Source organism: Arachis duranensis, chromosome 8 (assembly GCF_000817695.3).
Source record: "Arachis duranensis cultivar V14167 chromosome 8, aradu.V14167.gnm2.J7QH, whole genome shotgun sequence".
Classification (NCBI taxonomy): Eukaryota; Viridiplantae; Streptophyta; class Magnoliopsida; order Fabales; family Fabaceae; genus Arachis; species Arachis duranensis.
Window position 1 is genome coordinate 9,872,028 of NC_029779.3, and position 15,864 is coordinate 9,887,891.

The following is a 15,864-nucleotide window of genomic DNA, read 5'->3' on the forward strand; positions in this document are numbered from 1 at the left end:
AAGGAAAGTATAAAATGGGTCAAAATCCTTCTCCTAGCACCCATTAGGTCCAACCAAAAGCAAAGAAGACTCCTAACAAGGCTACCAATACTTGGACAAGGCCTAATCGCCAACGTACAACACATGCTACTGGATCCAAAGTAAAATTAAGCAGGGACATCAATATTGAAAAATCGGTTAGTGTGGCTTCTTCGGGGACCCGGCACAATGTTCATCATCAACAGCAAGGTGAGACAACAAATGACACTGTGCGAAAGCGTCCTCGCCCAAACTCTTTGCAGAATTCACCAGTAGATAAGGATGGAGCATCGACGGCGGGTATGGTGCAAGTTTCAACGGAGAAAATTGGGCTACAACTTGAGAGTCCATTAAAGGCAGGATCGTCGAAGACAGGGACATCACGTTGAGTCTCGAGTTTGTTATTGGAGCTCCCTTTTTGCTGTTTTTATGGATAGTTTCAATATCATAGCCTGGAATGTGAGGGGTGCGTCTAACAAGATGGCCCGTGTGCATTGCAAAAATTTGGTGAGAATATATAAACCATCTTTCTTCTTTCTCTTTGAGACTCATACCATATTTAATAATTTGAAGAATTTTTGGGATAAGTTGGATTTTCATTGTGTTGGTATTGAGGAAGCAGTAGGACACAGGGGTGGCATTTGGTTTCTATCTTCTATTGCTAATTCTTCTTGTGTGGTTATTGATCAAATTGACCAATGTATCACAGTGAAAGTGAGTGTGGGTAACTTAATTTGGCTTTGTAGTGCAGTATATGGGAGTCCTCAATTCGAAAAAAGATGTATGCTTTGGGATCATTTGCGTTCTATTAATTCAGACCATAATGGACCATGGATGGCTGTTGGTGATTTTAATGAGATTGTAGCACCAGATGAGAGTACATGTGCTTATTTTTCTTCTCATAGAGCTAGTCTATTAGCAACTACTCTAGATGACTGTGAGCTCTTTGATCTTAAAGTGACTGGTAGGAGATATACTTGGTATAGAGCAGTTCAGGCTGGCAGGAACTTGGCTAAAAGGTTGGATAGAGCTCTAGTTAATGAGGCGTGGATGACAATGTTTCCTGAGGGTTATTCTGAAATTCTTAGCAGGCTTCATTCTGATCATTGTCCTATTTTAGTTCGTTGTCATGGTAGCCCCAGAGTGAAAGGTTCTCGTCCTTTTAGGTTCCAAGCTGCGTGGGCAACACATCCTTCTTATAAACATGTTATTAGTAAGGCTTGGAATCAAGAGTTTAGAGGCATTTTTGGAAATATTTTTGTGCGAAAAAATAAGCTGGAATATCAGATTGATCAGATACAACGGCGTTTGGATGTTACCGATGTGTTATCTCTGAGAATTAAAGAAGCTGAACTGAGGGAAGATTATAATAGGCTTTTATTGCAAGAGGAACTTTTTTGGTACCAGAAATCTAGAGAGCAGTGGGTCAAGTATGGGGATAGAAATACTAAATTCTTTCATCTTGAGACTTTAGTGCGTAAAAACCATAATAGAGTACATAGATTATATGTTAGAGATGGGTCTTGGTCTACTGATCCAGATATTCTCCAGGAAGAAGCCCTCTCTTTTTACAAGAGTTTCTTTGGTACAACAGTAGAGGTTGAGGTTGATTGTTTCGGGGATGTTCCGATGCCCACTCTAAGCACTGAGGCTTGTGCTAGGTTAATTGACCCTGTCTTTTTAGCGGAAGTCAAGTTAGCAGTATTCAGTATGAGCCCTTTTAAGGCTCCTGGTCCAGATGGCTTTCAAGCTTATTTTTTTAAAGAATATTGGGAGATAGTAGGCACTGAGATTTGGAATATTGTCCGGAGCGCTTTTTTGGGAGAGTTCTTAAATCATAGCATCATGGAAACTCTAATTGTGCTTATTCCTAAAATTGATAACCCTACCTTTATGAAGGATTTCAGGCCTATTAGCTTGTGTAATGTTGTTTATAAAATTATCACCAAAGTATTGACTAACCAACTTCGGCCTTTTCTTCCAGATATTGTCAGTCCTTTACAAGGAGGTTTTATTCTGGGTCGTGGTGCTCTTGATAATAATATTGTGACCAAAGAAATTCTGAATTTCATGAAGCACACAAAATCCAAGAAAGGTACTCTTGCTTTTAAAATTGATCTTGAAAAAGCTTATGATAGGGTGGATTGGAGGTTTTTGAAGAGTACTCTCATTACTTTTGGTTTTCCTATCATCACTGTTAATTTGATTATGAATTGTGTCCGTGCATCATCTCTTTCTATTATGTGGAATGGGAATAGATTGGATAGTTTTACTCCTAGAAGGGGGCTTAGACAGGGCGATCCAATGTCTCCTTACTTATTTGTGCTTTGTATGGAAAGACTTGCTTGCTATATATCTCATAAGGTGGTTGAGGGTGTGTGGAAACCAGTTTCTGTCACTAGGGATGGCCCAAAAGTTTCTCATTTGATGTTTGCAGATGATCTCTTACTCTTTTGTCAGGCTACAAAGAGTCAGGTTCAAATGGTCATGCATTCTCTTAACATTTTTTGCAAGGCATCTGGCATGAAAGTGAATCTTGAAAAGTCTAAAGCTTTTTGTTCTAAAAATGTGACTGCTCGTAAAAGAGATATTTTTACTAGTGTTTCTTCAATACGTTTTGCTTTGGACTTAGGAAGATATCTTGGAGTTAACCTTAATCATTCCCGTACCAGTAGGGCTTCTTTTCATTCGGTGATTGAAAAGGTGAGGGGATGATTAGCTAATTGGAAAGGAAGGCTTCCAAATAAAGCAGGGAGACTTTGCCTGATCAATTCTGTTGCAGCATCCATTCCTATCTATCATATGCAGGTATCTTTTTTTCCAAATTGGGTTTGCGATAAATTGTCTTCTATGATGAGACAGTTCCTTTGGAAGGATCAAGTTGATGGTAGAGGTCTTTCTCTTATTAATAGGAGGACCGTGATCACTCCAAAGAAATTTGGTGGCCTGGGTGTTAGAGATCCTGCGTGTGTTAATATATCTTTACTTGGTAAATTGGTGTGGCAACTTTTTCATTGTCAGGACAAGCCTTGGGTTGCTCTATTGAGGGCAAAGTATCTGAGGAACGAGGGAGTTTTAGATGGCCATGTCCCTTGCAATGCTTCTCATGTTTGGAAGAGTATCTCAAAAGCTTTTAGTGCTCTTAAGGATTCCTTCTCTTGGTGCGTTGGGTCACTTGATCAATCCTTTTGGTTTGGCAATTGGAGTATTGAGGGCCCAATTGCTCAAGATGTCCCTTTTGTACATATATCTGACTTTGATTTAACTATTAGAGACGTTTGAAAAGATGGTCAATGGAATCTCTATGATATTTTCTCTATCATTCCAGAAGATGTCAAACAGCGTTTGAATGCTTATAATCCGGATTTGAATGCTGGAGAGAGTTCGGGTTGGTCGTGGGGTGTGACATCTTCTAGACTCTACTCAGCTAGGAGTGGGTACAGTTGGCTAGCCAAAAGAAAGTTTGACTGGAATGAGCATGATAATTGGTTGTGGGTATGGCGACTGCATATTCCTAAGAAGTACAAGTTCTTGATTTAGCTCAGTCTTCATAATGCTATTCATACGGTAGAGTTTCGTTTGGGTCGTGGTTTAGCTTTATCTAGCACGTGTCATCAATGTCAGAATGGTTCTGAATCCATTCTTCATTGTCTTCGGGAGTGCCCTAGTGCCAAGGAGGTCTGGAACCTTTTAGGCCTGTATTCAGATAACTCGAATTTACATGATTGGCTCTACAGAGGTGCAAAGAGTGGAGATGTTTTTCTTTTCTTTTCGACCATCTGGTGGATTTGGAAAAGCAGGAATCAAGACTTATTTAGTATAGATGATTCATGGAGTGCTAGTAAAGTGGTGAGTTTGATTCGTAGTTCAGTAAGGGAGTTTCACACTATTTTTGCTATGCATCAATCTTTGTCTCCTCCTTCACTTTGTTTGCATTGGGTTCCACCTCTAGTTCATTCTGTTAAATTGAATTGTGATGCTAGTTGGTTTGCTCCTTTTGGCTATGCTGGTTTTGGTTGTATCATTCGCAATCCTGATGGATGTTGGTTGAAAGGTTGCACTGGAAAAGTCAAAGTGTGCAGTGTTCTTTTTGATGAATTGTATGCAATATGGAGAGGTTTACTTCTTGCTTGGGAGAGTTGATTTCGTAAGGTTATTTGTGAAACAAACTGTTTAGAAGCTCTTTTCTTGGCAAACCAAAGAATGCTTGGTAAGGATATTTCGGAATGGAATTTGGCAAAGCATATTCAGAAGGTTATGAATTGGAATTGGAGAGTCTTTATTCTTTTAATTCAGAGGACTGCAAATAGTGTTGCAGATTGTATGGCTAAAGCAGCTGCTTCTGGCGCGGACATTCATTCGAATTGGAGCCAACCATGGAGTGAGCTTCAACATCTAATAGATTTAGATATGACCCTAGCCAATTAATTTGGTTTTGTCTCTTTTTTTTCTTTCCTTTCTATTTAGTCACAAAAAAAAAACTATAGTTCTCATAACCGAATTGGTTATCAAACCGATCAGACAATTGGGTCACTGAGTGGTTGATTCAACCGGTAGGTCACTGGTTGAACCGGTTGACTTGGTCCTAAATGAATAAAATTAAAAAATAATTAAACATTTAAAATTAAAATTTAAAATACATATTTTCACTAACATTTTAAGAATTTCAAGTTATTTGAAAATAACATAGAACAAGAACAATAAATACTTTATTTTCTTTTTTATATTGAAGTAACTATTAATTGTAATTTTCAATAATTTATTAATTAATTTTTATTTATTATAATATTATATACTGCAAGTATTAATTAAAAAATAATAATAGATATTACGTAATTATGAAAAAAATAAGTGAATTTATAATTATTATTAAATAAAAGAATTATTAATTTAAGAATGAATGAATTTATAACTAACATTAAAATAAATAAAATGAAAGATAAATTATTTGGTTGAAACTCATGAAAGATATATAAATATATTTAATTTTGCATATATAATAGTAAACACAACAGCAGCTTAGTGGCCGTGTAAGGTTTGTCCATTAACGAGGGAGAGGCTTCTAATCTTTCCTAAGGAATTTTGATTATATCTTCAATAACAAGCGGTTCGGTCGGATCGGTGTTTACTGGATTTGACCGGTTTTTAACGGTTTATTCTGGATTTGACCGGTTCGTATCGGTTTTATTCTTTACGCGGTCCAAAAGTCGGATTGGACCGGCAAATATAATTAATTTAAGAATGAGTGAGTTTATAACTAAAATTAAAATAAATACATTAAAGGTAAATTTTTTGATGAAACTCGTGAAAGATATCTATATATATTTAATTTTGCATATATAACAGTAAACACAATAGTAGCCTAGTGGCTATGCAAGTTTTGTCCAGTTATGAGGGAGAGGCTTCGAATCCTTCCTCAAGGAATTTTGATTAAATTTGTCAATACCAAACGGTTCGATCGGATCGGTCTTTACTGGATTTGACCGGTTATCAACGATTCTTTACGGAATTCACCGGCTCATACCGGGTTTATTCCTTACGCGTTCCAATTATCGGACCGGACCGGTTTAGAATTCGGTTCACCGGGTTTTCGTCGAATCGGCCAGTGCGGTCCGGTTAGTTCCCATTCTGAACCTTATGGGATCCCAAAACCGGACCAATCCAGTTTTAGTTTTACTTCACCTGTTTCTCTCTCTAACCAGTTTTAGTACTACTAACTATGCTAAGACATCAACAAAGTTATTGATAAGGGTGCCGGCTGTAAGGAAACCATATTTATTCGAACCGGACGGGACTAGCCACTTCAGGCAAAAAACCCGTGAATAGGGCCCTTTTTCGGTCGGACGCGATTTTTAACTGAAGACCGGTCTGACCGGACCGCTTGAAATTAAATCTCGACAAAATGTGTCACGTGGAGTGCCACCCGCTGTCTTCATGGAAAAAAAAACATCTTTCGCAACCACTGAGCTAGCATGCACCTTGCTAACATATATACAAATATAAATACATTTTGGTAACTTTCATGAAATAGTTTATCTCTATATAACTTATTTTAATCCTACTCGTAAACTCAGTCATTCTTAAATTAATTATGGTTTTATTTGACAATAGGTATAAAGTCACTTATTTTCTCTTTTGATGATAATAAATTAATCATTAACATTATTTTCTTACTACATACTTATAATACGTAATAGTATACTGTATATAAACTAATTAATAAATTATTAAAATTTTAAACTAACAATTATTTTAATGTAAAAACTAAATAAAAATATTCATGACGGAATAAAATTCACAAAATACTGATTGTTCATGTTCTATATTAATTTAGAATAGCTAGAAATTCGAATAATATGAGTGAAAAAAGGTACTTTAAATTTTTAATTTTTGTCCTTTTTCAATTTATATAGTGCAGCGCTAATCGGTTCAACCAGTAATCCAACAGTTAAACCAATAACCCGGTAACCCCCTACTTTGATCGATTCAATTACCGGTTCGGATAACCAAGAAATAAACAATTACTCACCAGATACACATTAATTTTTTTCATGCGACACAGCAAGAATGCCATTCCTTTATATTAATAAAATTCAATACTAGGCTGAAAACATATAAGTTTAATCACAATACTGACATTAGACTAGAAAAATATTAACAAAATTCTAATAAACTTTCTGTCTCCATTAGTAAATAACAATGCCAATCCATAATATTAATAAACTTCAATTCTAGTATCAGAACAGATAACTTTAACCACATTACTAAGACTTGCATATAAAATGATTGATAAATCTTCAGTGCAGTTAATATTTCTATTTGTAACGGTACATAACTAAAAATATCTTAACTTCGAAAAATATTCATCTATGAATGTCATCCCATAGAATAACCGTTGGCAAACCGGTTCAGGCCCGGCTTATCGAATTAGACCGATCTTCGCGGGTCCTATCAGGTTCATGCTCATTACCATCCTTAAAGGGTCCAATGCACAACCCTACCCGGTTCATAGTCCGCTTCACCCGTTTTCCGGTCCTACGAACCAGTCCGCTCCGGTTACGACAAATACGGGTAACCATTCTCTTTTACCGCACACGCTCATTATTGACAACAACATGACTTTTAAATTTATATGCCTCCCCTTCTTCTCCGTATGCATTAAACTAATCTATATGCACTTAAACCTATCGTAACACGCACAATACTGTTTTGTTTTCATGTTCGTTATCTTCATGTCGGCCGTTACAGGTGTCCATGAAACAGCAACCCAAATGGTTGCCATTTGCTCAGGATGGCACAGGCTGGTTCAGTTTTTCATAGGTTCAAAATCGACGCAAATAGAATCCATAACACCGCTAGAACTAATATCCATCTTCTTCAACGAGCAATCCTCAGACCCCATAGTTATCATAAACGGCCAGGCAATCACCCCAGCCAGTCACTGTGTCATGGGTACAACTGGTGGGTGACAAATTCAGACGGTTGACCCGATCATAATTAATTAACTATATAAAATTTAACTTCCTATTTTAATTTATTCTCTAATTTATTAATTAATTAGTATCTATGACATTATTCAATTATATGTTAAAAAATATTAATTATAATAGATGTCATACACTTATTAATATAAAACAAATGTCATCGATTAATAAATATTTTTTGGCTTAAATAGTTTAATTTAAAGATATCTAACAACGTCTAGTTCACATTTTAGTTAATTCACATACCTCAAAAATAAATCATTCTTAAAAAATGTAACCAGAAAAAAATTAATTTAAATTAATATCAAAACTATCAATTGAAATACACATAACTCACACCATTCAGGCACACTTTTAATTTCTCTGTTTTATCTCAATTGGATTATTTTTTATTCTACTTTATTTTTCTTTTAAAGTTGGTAACTTTATCAAAAGACTATCGGGGTTGCTTTGCAATGTCACTCTACGGACATTTACCCTTTTGAGCCATCTCCCTCCCGCGTTTATTTCACTCCATCTTTTTTTTTTTCGACCCCATTTATTTTCATTCCAAAAATTCATTTCACAACAGGGAGCAAAGATTAACAAGCAAGAGTATGAATGGGCCCATTTTTTCGGGATTTCAAGATCCAGCCCAAAGACCCATCACGTTTCCACGGCCTTTGTGGTGGTGCCGTTAAAGCTGCTGCAAGCCAGCCATCAGCTTGAAGAGCCCCCCTATTCGCCAGCCCTCTCAGCCCGCATCCCCATGCCTCCACACCATATCCACGTGTTGATTAGGAACTCAATCAAATGGAATAATGGAATTTTTGTACGCTCATCAATCTGTACACTATAATTTTCCATATGTACAATGTACATGTATATAAAAATAACAATATTGGATTTGAGAAAGTCTAAAAAACAACGCTTATTCTAAATAACCTAAACAATGAGTTAAAAAAGAATGATAAATTAATTTTTAAAACTTGGATTTTTAATTAATTAATTAGATATAATTTTTATTTTAAATTTAACTTTTAACAACCACAAACTCTTCCCCTCATACCGGCACCGCGTCCCACCCTTGCTCCCCTCAACCTTCTGCTGTCTCTCGCGTCGTCGTTCCCCATCACGTTCCTCCTTGCTATCGGTCTTCTTTTTCTCCTTCCGCGATGCACGCCCTCCATCCTCCATCTATCACATTGCACAGCCTCACAGAAGTTTTTTTTGTTGTATATGGATATTTTGTTTTTATTGTACATAGATGTTTTTTTTAAGTTCGATGAATATTACCTTTTATTGTACATGAATGTTTTTTTTAATGCGGCGCTGAGGTCCGGTGTTACCAACAACATTGACGGCGTGACAGCCTGACAGGAGGAGAAGAAGGAATGAAGTGGTTGCGATAAAAAATGGGATAATAGAAAAGGTGAAAGGTGTAATTGGAGATAAGAATAGATAATTATATTGAGGTTTTTTTATATTTAATAGATCTAAAATTGCATCTTCTCGTTGTCTACTTAGTAATAATTAATTTAAAAATTTTAAAAATACAATTTATATATCAAAATTATTCATTAAAATCAATCACCAATATATTTATATATAAATATATATGTAATTTAAATTTTTTTATCTATATTTATATTCTAATATGTATTTTATAGTAATAGTTGACTTTAATAATTAATTTTGATATATATATATATATAACATAATCAAAAAATTTTAATTTTGAACATCCAGTTTTATATTAACAAAAAATAATTATCTTTTTACGTTAACCGATAAATAGAAACGATTGTGATTGTGTGTTTTACAACCGTAAGTACATAAAAAAATTAAACTCTCTAATTTGAATTGAGTTGAAAATTGATTAAGGGGACACGTGTCCCATTGAGATGAGGAAGTACGCGGAATCCACATATGGTTGTTCTTCTCCGATGTATGTTTGTGTTCTGCGCTGTCGCTTCTTGTTTCCTTTCTGCAAAGCAAAAAAAGCGTTCTTTTTGGTGAATCAGTGCCTCTTCCACTTCTCTTCCATCAATTTCCTTACGCTAACTTCTTCTTCTTCATTCCAACTTTTCAGCCTTTGGGTATCTCTCTCTTCACTTAATCATGTAACGGTTACTTATGCTTATTATCCTCAGATAATTATTATTTTTGTGTGTGTAAAGTTTTGTGTTTTCTGCATAATCACTGATTAACTCGTCTCTTTCTGTGTGTTTTTGTTTGTGATCTTGTTTTTTTTTTGAGTTTTGAATTTACCTTAATCCTAAGCTTTCTCCCTTACTACATTTATCCAATCGGAAATGGAAAAGAAAAATGTGTGACTGGTTGTTGAATTTTTGGGTTCATATGACTCCCTTTTTATTCAGTCAATTAAATCCATCATTTTTTTCTTCTTCTTGGGTTGGACTTGGATCCATAGTTTCTTACTCAGGTCACTGTCTATATTAAGTTTATGATGCAATCTAATTTATAACAAGTTTTTCTCTTACATCCCTGCTAGTTGGGTTTTTTAGTTAGAGTTCCTTACTTATGTGATGATTTATTTATTTTTGGTCAATTCACTCATTAGCCTTTCATTCATAAATGTATTCAATTTTGATATACTGTTGTCCAATCAAATCCTTTCTTTCCGATGAGTTAAGTATTAGGGGTGAAAACTAGTTAATTTTTCTAATGTGGAAATCATTAAATGGAGGTTTAAGTAAAATATAATTATAGTAATAGTAAGGATAGATACAAGTTAAATGCATAATTAAGTTGGTGCTTAATAACAACTTAGATATCATTGTTTTTTTGGCAGACCTCATTGTTCTGTAGTATTTCTGGAGTCTGTGCTGCAAGACAAACTTTGATTCTACTTGCAACTTCCTAGGAACCGATACGAAAATGCAGTTATATCATCATCCATTTGATTTAGATAGTCTGAAGGTTAGACTTGCATTGGAAGAGAAAGGCGTCGATTATACGTCTCACCATGTCAATCCGATAACTGGCAAGAACTTGGATTCCTCATTCTTCAAGATGAATCCGAGTGGAAGACTACCTGTTTTCCAAAATGGATCTCACATCATATACAAGACTATAGATATAATACAGTATGTCCTCCTCATCAAGTCTTTCATTTTTCTGTTACTGTCATCTTTTTAAGTTTTATGCAGCATAAAAGGTTAGCTGAAAAAAGAAACAAAACTTATGTGTTGATTGCTTAAAATGTTGCTCTTTGCATATTGATAGTTTATACTCCTCAAATCAATAAATTTCCTTGAGCTTGAAGCAACATATGGTTTTAATGCTTTTGTTACGAGCAAACATCTTATGCTCCCATTCGATTTTCAGGTACATAGAGAGAATTGCTGTGGTCTCGGCAGGGTCTGAGAATATCAGTACCAGTGGCAGGGAAGTGATTGAATGGATGCAGAAGATACAAGAGTGGGATCCTAAGTTCTTTTCACTTTCTCATATACCAGAAAAATACCGCATTTACGTCTCCAAATTCATAAGGCGTGTTGTGATTGCCCGTATGTCCGAATCCCCTGAATTAGCAGGCGCTTACCATCGGAAGTTAAGAGAAGCCTATCAAACTGAAGAAAAAATGAAAGACCCAGATGTTGCAAGGAGGAGCGAGGAGCACTTGGTTAGACTGCTTGACGAAGTAGAGCGGCAGCTAGGCGAAACACCTTACTTAGCTGGTCAAGACTTCACCATGGCCGATGTGGTGCTTATCCCGGTGCTGGCTCGCTTAGTGCTCTTGGATTTAGAGAAAGTGTACATAACCAATAGGCCAAACATCGCCGAATACTGGGTTTTGGTTCAACAGAGGCCTAGTTATAAAAAGGTGATTGGTAAGCATTTTGTTGGTTGGAGAAAACACAAAACATTAATAAAAACATGGTGCTTTGTTCATATTAGAAGTTTGCTGAAGAGATACTAGTGAAGTACACATATAAAGGAGTTAAAATAAGTGAACATAAGAAGGAGCTTTGTTTGTGTGTATTGTTTAGATAAGGAGGATTTATATTAGACAGTTCTTTGTATTAATTTTGCAATTTTTTTTTAAACATCTTATTTTCTTTTCTTGAGAGGGAAGGGGGAATTCTTTTTTTCTTTCTCCCTTAAGTAATGTTGATGCTAGGTACTGAAAACATAGATGGCTTGGTTTCTGTTGGTTTGTTGCATGTTGGAGTGGCCATTCTCCAAGAAATAAGCATCTAATGATTATGATAATATGTAAATGCAATTACAGGTTTTCCATATCCTGGAGAAATCACTCATGAAATGCATTTTCTTGCTTTGTTGTAATAACGTCATTGATGAATCAAGTTTTGAGTATGCAGTAATGTGATATAGTTGATAGTATACTGGGATTATGGTTATCTTTTCTCTAGAAAGAAAAGGGTAGAAAAGAAAAAACTCTACTCATTTTTTAAAATAAGCAAGGATAAATTACCAAAATACTATTCAAAAATTTATATTATTCACAAAAATAATTTTAGAACATACAAACAACAAATAAATTTTCAAAAGATTTGAGAGATATAATCAGATGTATATTTTCAAATTAAATTTTAGAAATTAGATTTTGATATAAATTTTTACGACAATAATTAGAGAAATGAGACATTATTTTCATTTTTAGAATTGGACGATTTTATGCCAAGTGAATATATTTGAGATTCTCCCCTTTTTTTGAATGATGGAAAAATTTTTGCATGCACCTTCTAAATGTTTTTTCAATTGTCTTAACAAAAATTCGGATAAAATGTATAAGTTGTTTGTTAAATATAAAATTCTTTTGATACTTAAAAGTTAAAAATATATATATTTTTTTCCATTTAAAAGTTTTGGAGACTTATTTATTGTTCGTATTCAGAATTGTTTTTGTTATCGATATAAATTTTTTGGTTAAAATTTTGATAGATTATCCAAATAAACAAAGAGATAAATAAGAATTAAAAATTAAAAAAATATATATTAGAAATAAAAAAGGTGGGTAAAACTCACCTCCAAACATTTCTCTTTTACCTCTGAGATCGGGTAGAATCATTTCTCTTGCTCAAAATATTGGATACAAGACTTGAAGTCTTGAATACTTTCTGTTTTATTTTCATTCTCATTATTTTGATTTTTAAAATTTTGTTAAAAAAAGGTTTATAAATAAGATTTCTTTTGTTTATCATTATCTTGATTGTATTTTTTTACATGAAATCTAGAAAACAAAAGAATACCAAAAGTATAAACAGAAACTGAACTCATCTTTCATGTTTAAATAACATTTAGGAAAAATAACCATTTGTACCTATGAACTTTAGGAACGTTGACAAAAGTACCTATAACCATTTGTATCCATAAACTTTACGAATGTTGACAAAAGTACCCATTAAAAAAGGAAACTAATGTTGTATCCATTAAAGATGGATTTCGTACGACAAAAGTACCCAAATCTTAAATTTATGTTGACTTTTTAATAAAATTCCAGAATTACCCCATCATTATCTTCAATCCCTCCTCTCTTCTTTCCCAAATCTTAAACACCTCCTTCTCTACTATCACAGCCATAAACAACAATAACTTCACTCTAACTTTTAATTTTACTTCTCATTATCACTTTTCCAATCTCAAATCCTATCAACACTCTATTACCGCAATTGTCATCACCACCCTTCCTCCATCACTTTCAATACAATGTCAAAAGGAGAAGCACCTTTGGATGCTAAAAATTGAAACTTTGACAAGATCGCTTTGGTGGGGTCGCATGTGAGTAACACAGGAATCTTGCACATGATGGTGGTGATTTGGGAGAGTGAGAAAGTTCAACTTCGTTAATTATATAATAAATTTGTAATTTGTTCCGTTGTAAATATAGTACCTTTTTCCATGTAGTCCATGAGTTTGAAGTGGACCAATTGCACCACAGGACCTTGCGCGCTGGATCTCGGTTCAGTCTCACTTTCGGAGCTTCTCCATCTAGCGTTGCGTGGGAACGGATGGATTGCTTGATTGCTTTGTTGTTGTCTTTGTCATTATCAGCGTGGAAAGATGGCGGCAGTGGTGGTTAGTAGAGTAGTAGAGAATAGAAGGTGGTTAAGGTAGTGGCAATGGAGGTGTTTGAGATCTGGAAAAGAAGAGAAGAAGGGTTGAAGATAAAGGATGGGGGTAATTTTGGAACTTTATTAAAAAGTCAATATAAATTTAGGATTTGGGTACTTTTGTTGTACGGAATCCATTTTTGATGGATACAACGTTAGTTTCCTTCTTTAATGGGTACTTTCGTCAGCGTTCGTAAAGTTTATGGGTACAAATTGTTGTTTTTCCTAACATTTATCATATTGAAAATTCCATGTGATGGCATAATACATAATGAACTTTTATTGGTAAAAACAACAAACATAAAACTTGATCTTTTGTTTTTTTTTTTAACTAAATGGTAACAGCTTCAAGAATTCAACACCCTAAGCATTACTTACTAGTCACTAATATGGTATTTATCAGTCTTATGTGCTAACATAACCCAAACATGAGTAATCAAACCACCACCTCTTCTTATTTGCTCTGAATGATAGTCTATACTACAGTTAGCAGCAGCATAACACAACATCTCAACCCAAACACTGCATATAATCTGCCATTTATTTTCCTTGAGCATCAAGTTTCTGGCCAGTCTCTGAGCATCCCTTAACATATGCCATTTTGATGTAACAACAGTTTCTGACTTCCTCTCAGAAATTGAATATTGAGGAAGCCATTCCATTCTCAAAATCTTGCATAGTTCTTTTTCATCTTTGATGGATTCTTCTTTCTGTTCCAACAAGGCCTTGAGTTTGTCGAAGGCGTGCTGGAATATGATCTTGGCCGTAGTCATGGACAGCATATGAGGTCGCAGCGCGAGAAGGTACATCATATAATTCGACAACAATTTCGCCATTTGAGCTTTTGGATTTGCAACATTGTTGTGAGAATCTGAATAGTAGCATGTATCTGTGGCAATGTGCCATATGGTAATGCTTTTGTCAAAATCTCTTTTCACACTCCATTTGAATTCATTGAGACAACCATACCTTCCGAGTGACCATTCACCTCTTTGATTGAAAGGCTTAAGTCCTCTTTCTCTGTCAATACCTCTCATTTCTTCAACCATCAAAACTTTGAGTTCTTGAGGGAACGGTATGCGCGTCCTACTCTTGTTCTTCTTCATTCCCAAGCCAATGCCTCGGAATTTGAGAATTTTGCTGCACTTTAATGGCTTATCATGGAGGCAAAAGCTCAGCAAGTTGAATTGTGCCAATGTATTTGACCACCTTTTCCTATTGCTTGCTTGAGGACCGAGAATTCTCAAGCAAGGTATCATGAATGGATAGCTTTGGTGCTTGATTATCTGGATGATCGCCCAATCTGTGAAGGGTAGTTGCGCGATCTGGTAAATCTCCATAAGGACAGCTCCTGCTAGCATCCCTTCTATAAAACATGCTTTCCAATGATGTGGAAAAGCTTCCCTGAATATGATTGAAAATCCGGTAAAAGTTGAAACTAAACCAAAGAAACTTACAATTCGAAAAATGCAACCTCCTTTGGTGTAGATTATTGGTGCCTTGGTGTACAAGACATCATACATGAAGCCAAGTTCTGAATCCGTGATCTTGAAGATGTCCTCTGGTGCATATTCATCAACAGACATCCGTGGAAGAGATTCATATAGGGGCTGATAGAGCCAGTTCTCACGGTGAGGCTTCAACGAGATAAAGCGATAATATGCCTTTAAGATCAATTCTATGTTTGGAATATCATCAGGAAGGAATCTGAACAAAGCAGGCATGCTTGCTTCTTGGTCAATTTCTTGGATGGTGATTATGCCGGATCGCTTACTAAAAGCCGACTTAAGAGCCCAGACAACTTCTCCATACTTGATTAGTCCAGATACGAATAATGGCAGGTAAAGATAAGAGAGCTTCGATTGCGTCCAGCTCTTGACAACAATCCAAATCACCACAGCTACTTGGAGAACAAGAGCAAGCAGTTGCCTTAATCCCAATCTGTTATCTTCAATTGAGTAAGCAGTTATGGCATCAGGGTTTCCAATTTGCACCAAAAGTAATGGTGCAAACATAGCCTTTAGTTCCCGGCGAATATTGCGTTCATCCGGATCACTTCCTGGTATCACTGTCAGCTTGCCAATGATGATTTTTGTCAAAGAAGCAGACAGCAAATAGGTAAACCAAACAGTGAACCTTATCCACATGCCGGGTACGTCCTTGCGGCGGCTACCAAAGACTGTGAGGATTACTTGCATAGTGAAGCTCAATAGCATAAGCACTTCAAGGCCCCAAAGATCCCATAGGTCTTGCAGTTGCCCTGGAACTAAAGATATGTTCAT

The 15,864-nt window shown here is 35.4% G+C and overlaps 2 protein-coding genes across 3 annotated transcripts; one reads left to right on the top strand and one right to left on the bottom strand.

The window, feature by feature from the left end:
- The first annotated feature begins 9,403 nt into the window (after nt 1-9,403).
- LOC107460720 (glutathione S-transferase TCHQD) lies at nt 9,404-11,749 on the top strand. Of its 2 annotated transcripts, none has more exons than XM_016079110.3 (3): nt 9,404-9,604; nt 10,297-10,591; nt 10,833-11,749. In XM_016079110.3, exons 2-3 carry the CDS (start codon nt 10,383-10,385, stop codon nt 11,425-11,427), a joined length of 804 nt encoding a protein of 267 aa, XP_015934596.1. In that variant the 5' UTR covers nt 9,404-9,604; nt 10,297-10,382; the 3' UTR covers nt 11,428-11,749. The 2 variants fall into 2 exon arrangements, with proteins under 2 accessions (XP_015934596.1, XP_015934595.1); XM_016079109.3 differs by having other exon boundaries at nt 9,404-9,580.
- A 2,210-nt stretch (nt 11,750-13,959) lies between these two features.
- Nucleotides 13,960-15,864, bottom strand: LOC110274475 (uncharacterized). Its single transcript, XM_021128720.2, has one exon. It carries the CDS (start codon nt 15,862-15,864, stop codon nt 13,960-13,962), a length of 1,905 nt encoding a protein of 634 aa, XP_020984379.1.